The sequence below is a fragment of the Scardinius erythrophthalmus genome (genome assembly GCF_964197995.2).
Source record: "Scardinius erythrophthalmus genome assembly, chromosome: 18".
Lineage (NCBI taxonomy): Eukaryota > Metazoa > Chordata > Actinopteri > Cypriniformes > Leuciscidae > Scardinius > Scardinius erythrophthalmus.
In genome coordinates, this window is record NC_138238.1 from 8046396 (window position 1) to 8058107 (window position 11712).

Here is an 11712-nt window from a genome sequence, read left to right on the forward strand (position 1 = left end):
ACAATTACAAGATATATTAGGGAGAAATTTAAGTCTTAGCAGTGCAGATTTTTTGAGTAAATATGCTGATGTTGAATATATAAACCATCTCTCTTGGATTCTTTACAACCACCTTGCGTAAACTACAAACCTACATTTAGTTTGGCAGTGGCCACAGGCGCTGAAAGTGACATTTGCTTTGAACACGAGCGTAACCGTTCCTCTTCAACGGAACTGACAGGTGGGCGGGGTCTGTCCCGCTCTTCCTGCATCCTATTGGTTACCGCAATGCAAATTACATGCGCTCTTGAAAAGTTTGGGGAACCTGATTGGGCCGCAGTATGTCAGTCACTTCAGGTGACGTCATTCTGAAGTTAGATACAAGGCACACACGTGTGAGAGTTACTAGTGCTATGAAAGTTTATCAGAATTTCACAAATCATTTGAAGAAAATGGTGGCCTAAAAAAATCGTTTTTTGTTTTACACTTTTGACTCGTTTAAGGGACTCAATTAGTTTTAGATTAAAACAAACTATTAAAGGGGTCATGATTAACGCTTACATAGTAATTAATAAAATCTCACTATTCTAATTCTCAGTTTATATAACGACGACGAGCTTAGGCTGCATATGCACGAGGGTTTTTTTGGGGAGCGGCGCGTGCGTGCGAACTCTAAACCACCTTTGATGCTCTCGAGCTCCAAACGCTGCTTTATTTTTTGATGGCAAGACCGAATAATGCCAGTCTAGCATGGCTGTCTCTCCAACTCATGCCACCCGTGGATCGACATGGCATTTAGCCGCGTCTTTTCGGACCCTCCGTCCAAGAGCATCTTTAAGACCTTCGCGGTCATGTTGCTGTCTATACTTGCGTCTCTGTACTTTCTCCACTGCCTCACGGATCGATGCGGGACCTGTATACCCACGGAGAGGAGAGATACGGGTCCGGTGGAGGAATTTTACGCCTCGAAACTTAAAGATTTTGGGTCGCTGAGGAGAAAGAGACTTTTTCAGAAATGGACCTCCACGAGCCCTCAGGTGATAAGGAACAACAGATTAATCCACCGGCTCGAAAGTGTCAGTGAAGAGGATTTACATGAAATTGAGGCAGATAAACACATTTTTCGGGCAAACGTACAGCTGTCAGACTCTTTGGATGTAGATTTGGAGACGGGGGGCTCGTATTTTGATACAGGTAAACTGAGTTCGTTAGGAGAGGGCAGTAAGAAGCTGCCTCAGGCGATCATCATCGGCGTGAAAAAAGGAGGGACGCGCGCGCTGCTGGAGTTTCTGCGCGTGCATCCAGATATTCGCGCGGTCGGAGCGGAGCCGCACTTCTTCGACCGTAACTATGACAACGGACTGGACTGGTACAGGTAAGTTAACTTATGATCAGCGGTAATGATGTGCACAATCTACACAAGAGTTTAAAAAGATATGCGTTATCATCATTATTAGATATCTCTAAAGATTAATAGATTTCCCCCCTAATGACTAGAGAAGAAACATTAACATTATCACACATTAGCCTATCTTTTAAACCATATACATAAATATACATAAATAATGTATGTAGCCTATATTATTTGTATGTAATCATAATAATATAACGTCAATATGATTATTATTCGTAATTAATTAGTTTTGTTGTAGCGCTGGTGTTAAGCTTGTCAGTTAGCCTATAGATGGTGAAGTTTTTTCATAAAAATAAAATAAAATAAAAAACCAGGCCAAATCTAAAAGTAACACTATACATATTTGGTATGTAGCCTATAATAAAATATAACATAATAGTCTACGTTATTTTGGTAATAAAAAACTATTTGTGGCTTGAAAACTACACATTCAAATAAATGGAAATGATAAAAAAAAAAAAAAAAAAAAACATGCAAATAAAAATGCAAATATTATTATCAGATTAAAATTGTACAAACAGCCCAGCTCTGATTTGCTCATTTTCTTTCTCTGGTTTCTTTCTCTGGTTCTTTCACACAGTTTCTCTGAAACTTTAAATTTCATCAAATTAAATGGAGAGCATAAGCTAAAAAGCATCCTCACAATATTATATAATGCGCAATAGAGCTGTTTGAGGTCAATATTTTTTTGTAATGAGATAAATGAAATAAAAAAGAAGCTAGTCACTAAGAAGATTCTCAAGAAAACAAATCTCTTAAAAATATGTATTTCCATCAAACTTTTTTTACTATATAGAAAGTTTAATGTATTTGTTTTATTGTTGTATCAGTTTATTTGCTACCATTTCTTACTATGCATGAAACACTACTAACTTTTTAACTATAGAAATTAAGATTACATGATGAAAATCTATATGAAAGTGTATTTTGTACACTTATAAGAATATAAGAAAAACAAGTTTTCTTGTATTTTTGTTATACTTTTATATGTATCTGTCTGTTTTCTGCATCTATATGGTGTGTGTGTGTGTGTGTGTGTGTGTGTGTGTGTGTGTGTGTGTGTGGTTGATTCGATATCTTCAGGCTGCTGTTAGAGTTTAACATCAGTTTGTCTTTTGCCGTTCTGTGTAATGAAGCATATCAGACATCGCAGCTCTGTTATTAAGAGGGATTATGACGGTAATGAAAGGTTACCTGTCTGTCTCCGCAAGGTATATTTCACCACCAGATTTAGTGAACAACATACCAGGTCATGCAAAGTACTTGCCCGAATACTCTCTTTCTCCTTCAACTGATTATGCCTTCTAATACTTCCTATTGTCAAAAGCATAGATAAAAACAAACAAATAAATACACAATAAAAAAAAATACATGAATCCTTCAGAAACACTCACTCTCTTTATCAACATGCAGTCTCTCTTTCTCGCATCACTCTCACACCCTACACTGCTATTCATCCTTTGTGCTTTGTTATATCCACGAGGATCCCATCCATCCAAAAGAGTCGCCAGGATTCTTGGGAATGCGACACACGGTTCGGAAAACAGCCCCCCCCCCCATCCTTCAGAAAGGGATGGGCCCTCAATTTAAGAAAACAATAACTGCAACGTCAAAATTATTTGCTAGATAACAGCATGTACCAGATTACTCATCCATTTACAGTATGTCTGCATTAACAACAAGTTAAAAAGTGTTGGTGGGTCCGTCAGTTAAAATGAACAAAAAGCGAGTGGGATAACTAGGTTAACAGAAAACGTTAAGAGGTGTGCTTTACTTGAGCTAAAACACTTTGGATGGGTGTCAACTTTCTACAAGACAGGAAAAAATAAAGAAATAAACTACGCGGCCAATGTTTTTCTCTCACTCTCTTTTTTCAAATGAGCTGAAAGACATTTCCTGAATTTATGCACAAGGCAGGACAGTTTGATGGGTCTGTGCAAATGTCTTGCAAATAAAGAAAACAAACATAAAATTACTTTTGCGGCATAAATTCTCACCCTTTGTCAAATCCTCTGGGAATAATTGCGTTTCTCCCGACCGCTGAAGTTATGAATGGGCTCTGTTTTTTTTCTCTCCCTGCACTAATCACTGTGTCCAATTTGCTGGAATTATGTGACTCTTTTCAGGCTAGGCTGTGAATGTTTAAACACAGAAACTTCCATCTGCAGGGATGAAGGTCCTTTGTATTTCGTAATGGCTGATACGGACACTGTGAAGGAATCACACAACTTTGCTTCTCTGTGGGAATGTGAGACGTGTGTGTGTTTTGTCAATTAAGTTGCTCGTGTCCAGTTGGTCGTATTGGTGGTGCAAAAATTGCTGAATTTTTGACTGCCACAAGCTGCGCTTAGCATTTTCTCTACACTGTTTTCAGCAGTTTGTCAAAAAACAAAAACTACATAACGAAAAAGTAATTTCAGCATTGCCAGACTGCATCTGTGCTACTACAAATATCAGTGTTGTGGTTGCTTGTCAAAACATTACTCACCCATCTGCAGTCAACTTCGCAATAGTGAAATCAGACACGCAGCCAGAACATCTGTGAGAGGTAAAACATTGAGTATTAGATTATATACTATTATGAAAGGCACGCTTTTTATTTGGGCTACCAATGAAACCCTCCATTTTGACAGGGTTCACTGCCAGCTTACACAAAACTTTCTCTGTCTTGTGCTGAGACAATGCCACTTAAACCCCAAGGCTTTTATTATGGAAATCTGTTCTTTGAGTGCAGAAAGAGATCATCTGAAAGACTTGATGTAATGAGTGGTCTTTGCTTAAATTAAAGTCTGTTATAATCAAAGCTTCTGAATTTAACCTTCCAGAAACCTGTTGTGTCCAGGGTTGTATTTTATTGATTAAATGGCTACAGTAGTTGTGTTGCATCTCAGAATTGGACAATCATCTCTAACCACTGGTCTCCAACACGTGACTCTTCCAGTAGATACTGGGTGAACTATCCCTTTAAGTTTCACAGTGTATTGACAACTAATGCAGGGCCTAATAATCCATATGAATAACTACAGCAGATTCAGGTGTCACCACAAGGAACATGAATTGCAACAGCCAAATAAATTGACGAAAGAATTTTTGAAAACGAAAACAAAAGTATCTGAAATATTCATTCATTTTTTGGTCTTGCACTAACAGTCATACACTGAATTTGTTCATAAATTATTTGGGCCACTATATTTGTCGTAAATTGCATACTTCCTTTTAATTATAGCACTGTTTTATATGTGAGGGAATTAAGTAATTACACATCTGGAGAGCTTGTGCACTTTTGTTTCTTTGCACTCTTCCCCCTCCGTAGCCCCTGCGGTGAGGGCTTCTCTCAAGTGGATTCAAGGAACGCATATCAAAGCATAGCCATTCAAACTACATTAAAACCTCTTTAAAAATTCAGGCTAGAAAATGTGGGGGGAAAAAAATCCTAGGCCACATGTCTGTAGAAACTTCTTTAGGACATTTTTCTCCTTAAACTATCCTAAGCTGCAGTTTGCATTGTGCAAATAAACTACCCAGCAAAATCACAAGCTCTGTCGACTCCAAATGTCTGTGAACATTAATAGTATTCTCAGCAGCAGGGTTTGACTTGTAAAGTTGGTTTGTGATTAAGTGAGTAGCAGGCTCTTAAACACGCCTCTGTTTGGAGCTGGTAGACACGTCTCTCATCACAGGTGTTGTGGAGAAGTGTTTGGAGATCCCGTGGAGAGGCTGGCTGGCCAGTTGGCAGAGGGTAGTGTGAACTTCGCTGGAATATGGGGAATGTTCTTGAGTGATGCATGGCACAGACCGAGTTCCTCGTGCACAGAACATGGTGTTCGCTTCACACTGACAGACACAGCCTGTGGTAACTGGTTTACAGTGCAGTAGCAAAGTTCCTGGGAAAATAAAACCCCTGTGTTAATAGAAATATGGACAGATTTACATGAGTACAGTAAAAATTGACTGTCAGTAATATACATGTGCATTCAACACACTATTTCACATTTGGCCAGGTGGAGTATTTATTTCAACGCGTTGCCTCAACCCAGCATGATCTCAATCATATTCATAGATATCTTTATGTAAACTCTTAAAAGCAGAGGTGCTTTATTGCCATTTATGGTTCCATGAAGAACCTTTAACTTCCATCATGAGGACCACAATGGAAATAAATCCTGGACGTTACTGTGTTTTTATCCTCGATTGTATCTGATGCCTTTTTGTTTTTTGTTTAAGGCTTTCTTGATATAATTAAATAAATCAAATCAAAATAAAAAAAAGGCTCTAGTTGAAAATTGATCTTCAAATGATGTTCTTCACACTAAGAAAAAATTGGTTCACAGAAAGATTATTTGGGGAAACCAACTTTAATTGTTTTTGACAATATCAAAATACTATTTAAGAATACTTAATAATAATAGTAATAAAATTCTCTAATATCAGACAATAACATCATTGTTTGGAGGAATTGAATTATCACAAAAGTTTAACAAGTATAAAAAATCACTTGAAAAAAACAACAAGATAAGCATTTCAGAACATGTTGTTTCTCCATGTTTTATGGGAACATTCCAAACATAATGATTTTTGAACAAACTGTATATATATCAGCTAAACATATACCACTAAACATCCTCATCACAATTTTCAGCATTTTTACATTTTCAAAAAACATAATTTTGTAAGACTTATAAGAGGTTTTCCTCATGGAGAACAAAAAATGTCCATTGCCATTTGGTCCCCATAACGTAGTTGGGTATACCTGACCCACTTCACTTTTCATTATACTAATGAGATCATATTTTTTGCTGAACGTTTTTCTCCTATAGGGGTGCTTCGTTCACCTGCTCGCATACACACCTGCATGTGCTTTATTAGATTATTATAGTGTTTTCTACCTGAGCCAGCCTTGGGGCAGGTTGTACTGTAATGTTGTAGTGCTAGGATGACATAAGCCAGCTGGGACATGAGATCACACTGAACAAAGAGACCCCTGTGTGTGTGTGTGTTGGCGTTTGATCTGGTTTGGCTAGGGGCACCGCTGTGACGTTCACTCAAATTACCGCAAATATACAGAGAAACACTCTCATCTCTCTCTGCATTTCTTACAAAGCTCAGTAGACAGTTAAATAGTTAGACTACATAATTACCATTTTCCAAACACTTTTATAACAGGTATGCTGATCATATTTTCCTCAAAGCATGACTAGATAACGTAAAATTACACATGTATAAACACCCCTTGACTAAAAGTTGGCTTTGTTTATATTGTAAAGCAAGACGCCTGCAACTAAAATGTGAGTCATGTTAGAACCTTGTGATTTACAACGAGAAGTATATAAATGTGCTTGTTTGTGTGTGTGTACGGACGTGGGTCACAGGAAGGTGCATAACTTTATGTAGGTCATGTTTGGAGGTGAGAGGGGTCAGTAACTGGATCTGTAAAGTGAAGGACTTTGACTTGGCTTCAGGAGGGTGACAATTAATTTTAGGGGTACAACTGTGAGAGGGAACTCGAGAGGTCTCTCAACCCTTGTTCAGAGAATGTGGAAGTCTGTCTATGTGTATATCAGATAGCATGCTATGGCTGCGTATGACTGCGAACTACCTCACAATACAATGGACAAGCAATACATGTGCCACGATGCATCACGTCATAATTGGTTCACGATTAAAACTGTGCTAAGCAGGAGAAAGACTCTAACACATTTTGCTTCACTTTTGTCCAGTACGCCAATTTCAAAATTAGTGATTATTTAGATGACAAGCTTCTTCATTAATTGAGCTGTAGGAAAATAGTTATTATATTTTTTAGTATAAAAAAATCTCAAATTAAAACCCAGTACATGACCATTTGAAATATGACATAAACATATTAAATATTCTGAATGTGTTTGCTTAAACCATAAGACTTTTCCAAAGATAAGAATTTAAGAAGTGACAAATGCTGTCTTGCTGTTTATGTTTGTTTTGCTGTTTATATCTGATTATGTTTAACATTTTATTTATAGCAAACACTAAGTAAACACTTTATGTATACACACTAATTTTCCTCACAATGCTGCTTTGATAATTTACATAGTATCAAAACCATATAGGGCTCTCTTTATATAATATAATATAATATAATCTACAAACACACACAAACACGGACACACATACACATTTACAACAAGTGTCTCGTGACTTTCTCAGCAGAACACACATTGTGTTCGCCCCCTCAAATACACACACACACACACGCAAACAGCCTCTTATGCAGCTGATCCCCAGAGCCGTTTGGGGGGCCAGGGCACAGTGCTGGCTGTCAACAGCTGCCTGAAAGGCATTCTGGGAATCCAGCCCCCAGTGGGCACTGAAGAGAGAGAGCAGGTGGAGACTGCTCCACAGACACTTCCATACACACACAAACACACCTGATGCCATTATCTGCCACAGCTACCTCACAACCTGAACACGGCTTAGCAGGACATACATTTGCAACTTTTGCCACTAAGATGAGAGCAAGCAAGCAGGCTTTGATGAAGAGTGGAACAAGGGATTGATAATGTGCAGGTCACAAGGAACAACTCTAAAAGGCGAGAGATGTCTGCCATGAGAGTGACCCTCATGCAGACACAGATGGGAATGCAAGGGATCAGTTACTCACAAGTCGGGTGTCACCACTTGTTTATGTTGTTCGATTTGTGCAGGCTTTGATCCCGAGAAAACAGTTAGAGCTATTTTTAACTTCAGAGATGGTGTCTAGGGAACTTTTTATGTTGTATGGCACAGCATCAAAGTGCAGAAAGATGCTTACGAGTCCAAAAGCGCTATCCACGTACCTCTTGTGACCAGCTTGCAATGAACGATTAATTATTCAAAAGAAAATTCTGTCATCATTTACCCTCCCTCAAGTAGTTTCAAACCCTATTGAATTTCACTTTTCAGTCAAGAACAAAAGGTTGATTTAATTAACATTCCAATCAGTCTTCGACATAATAAAAAAAAGGCCTGTCAAACTCCAAAATGACCAAAAAAGTATCGTAACACGTAAAACTGACGTTTTTTTTATTTCTTTTTTATGGTTACGATCATAAATAAAATTCACATAACATCACAAAACTTTTAATATAAATTCACAGATTACCTAAACAATATGTACATTATATTTAAAAAATATTGTAGCCATTTTTGTTCTCACAAACTGTGAATATTATGAACAGTATTGTAATTTTTTGCCGTTTTTTAAAACATTTTAACAAATTAAAAAGAGAAATTTAATAAAAAAAAAACATTAAAGTATGTTGGTCAAATTGACCCGCAATCATCATAATCGTAATAGAAACGCACATTCCACAACACATCAGTGTTTTGAAACTTTACAGGCATTTTCATGACCCCCAAAGTGAGAAAGTCACAATTTTAAGGAGAACATCATAGATTACCCAGTATTTCAAACAACTCAAAAAAAAAAAAAAATCGAAATGTTTCATGCAACTAATGCACTATATTCCAAGTCTTCTGAAATCATATGCTAACTTTGTGAGACAGACCAAAAGTCGTTTTCTGAAAGTCATACAGGTGTGGAACAACCTGAGAGTGAGTAAATCCTTTTAAGTGGCATTTACATTTGCAGCGATTCACAGTGACAAAGTTTTCAATAAGAGCTGGTGATTTTAGGTGACGAGCAACAGGTACTTGTGTGATCCACCTTCTAAAACAGTTGGATACTCGAGGAGGAATCTGTAGCCAACAAACATAACTGCAACATGACTGTGACCTCCATCTAATCTCTGTCAGTGCAAACGCACCTTTACTGATTCTTTAACGCGTGAGTTACTGCATAGCCAAAGCTACAGGAAGCAACAAGTCTTGATAGCATACATTAACAGCAGCTGCGTTTGCTCAATCTTGTTTTGCCAATGAAGACGTCTCTTGAATATTTTCATCTAAGTGGAGGCATTTTATTACCACAAAATTGTGAAACCTTCACAGATATACAGAACAATTTATTCAACATGCTCTTAAGGGCATGTCTGTGAATGTAAATGTTTGTTATTCGCTTTGAGCATCGTGGAACTACACTGGTTGATGTTTTTGTATATTTTAAAGTAAACTAACCTAGGGCGGTTCTCAATGTATCAACCAAAGCAGCTCAAAACTGACTTCAGCACTCGCAGCAATTTAGTATCATTTCACCTTCCTCTGCAGATTCCTCTCTGTCTCCTTAGAAAAACCTCGAAAGTGGTAGCAAAGTGTTATCCTGTCAGAAAGAAGTTGAAATAGTACACCAAGCACTTGGCAGTAGAAGTGCATGTGGGTTTATGTCCGTGCAGAGCCTGCAGGAACAATGCAAAGGGAGTCTGACAATATAAAGGAGCCGCTGATGTCTGTGAACTAGACCCAACAGCACTGAACAAAACTACCCACAAAAAAACAACAACTACAATAGATCAATCCTGCAAAAGACTGCATGTGAGCATAGCTGTCGCTACAGCGAGCCAAAAGACGGTACCGAGACCAGACACAAAAAGGAAGAAAGCGGGGTGTTGTGGGTTAATGATGCACGGCGAGAGCACATACGTGTTACGGGCCTCAATGGGGCGGAATGGTGGAATAAACCCTTTCCGTCGCATGATGGATTTCACTTTCCCAGTGCACAGGCAACAGCTTTATCACAGGAGAGAGAGAGAGAGAGAGAGAGAGAGAGAGAGAGAGAGAGAGAGAGAGAGAGAGAGAGAGAGAGAGAGAGAGAGAGAGAGAGAGAGAGAGAGAAGCAATTTTCCATCCTAAGACAGACATGAGAGAGAGAGACACTCGGAAAACCAGAAAAAAAGATCCGTAGTTCCTTTTCAATCCTGAAATAATTATTTAAATGGTTTAAATTAGTAAAATAAACACTTTTCTAAGCAAGATTATAATAATTAGTGACATTTAATATCTTAATCATCTGGTGAAAATGAAATGTAGACCCATTATAATCACTTCCATTCATGAATGCAGCACAAAGGCCTTCTTTAAAAAACATAAGTAGACTTTTTCTTGCGTTTTTGGCATACTTTGTTCCTCGGCTGCATTTGAAATATAAGAGCTGTTTTAAATGATTAGTTTGCACTAGTGTTGATGTGGTTCTTATTGTTAGGTGTTTAACGCTGTGGGTGTCCTGAGAGCTGCTGTGTGTAATGTGTGTGTTATCTTTCCATGTGACCCGTGCCAGCAGTACAAACCATGCCAGTCTTGTGGTCCCTATGCCACTGTGAATCAAAGAGAAAACAAGACAGAGAGGGAGAATTGCAGAGAAATGCCAAGTGAAAAATGGAATTGCATGTGGGTCAGCCCAGTTTAACCTTTTTTCTTTCCTTGTGCACTTCTGCCTGCAAGGCAAGCTCTGAAAGAACAAACAAATAAACACATTTAGAACAAATCTAGTCACAACTTACCGTTTTTAAAAGTCTGATGGTGTGTTCATATAATATAAGAATTACTTTATGATGTTCCAAACTAGGGTTGTCACGGTACCAAAATTTCAGTAGTCGGTACCAATCCCAGAAAAATTGAGGATCTCTGTATAAATCTCTGTAAGCATTTAAAAGCAGCATCTATCAGTACTACTGGTACTGCATAAATGTAGTATTGAAGACAATAGCAATACATATATTATTATACTTTATTATAGCTAATGTTTTCTGATTTGCTTTATTAGTTCTTCAATATTATGCAAGAGACTATTTTAATAAATTAACTTATTTACATTTACATGCATGCTTTTATCCAAAGGAACTTACAATAGAGGAACATAATAATAATAATAATAATGTCAATGCTTTTGCGTTCTTTCACAAATGTTTTGCGTTCCCCGAGAAACTTTGGGTACTGTTGTGTTCTTTGCGAGCGAATGAAAAGTTTCTCGGAGGAATGCAAAACATTTGCGAGAGAACGCAAAAGCATTGCCAAATAATCACAGAGCCAATAACATTCATACTATACAATGTCATGTTAGAAAGCTAGGAAATCTATTAAATATTCATTTATTTAATAATTAACCCATTTAATCCCGAATTTTTCTCAGAAACAAAAATATCCAAATCATGTGTCATTAGTATCCCTTTGAAACAATCAATCATAATTTTTTTTAATTTTCATGGAAAAGTGTGTGAAAAAGTGTGTTTTATGATCGGTCACAATTGTGACCGGTGGGATACTGTGTTGTATCAACCATTGGACAGACTGAATATAGGTCTATTTGACCTGTGCAGTGTGTTTGTGTGTGTGTGTGTGTGTGTGTGTGTGTGTGTGTGTGTGTGTGTGTGTGTGTGTGTGTGTGTGTGTGTGTGTGTGTGTGTGTTTTT

At 37.7% G+C, this 11712-nt stretch overlaps 1 protein-coding gene across 1 annotated transcript in view; it reads left to right on the forward strand.

Moving 5' to 3' along the window:
• Positions 1-368: 368 nt before the first annotated feature.
• Positions 369-11712, forward strand: part of LOC308707278 (heparan sulfate glucosamine 3-O-sulfotransferase 3A1) — a 35022-nt gene continuing 23678 nt past the window's right edge. Inside the window, exon 1 of the mRNA XM_081393604.1 lies at positions 369-1354. Coding sequence (XP_081249730.1) covers positions 768-1354 — 587 coding nt within the window. The 5' untranslated portion in view covers positions 369-767. The remainder of the gene's footprint in view (positions 1355-11712) is intronic.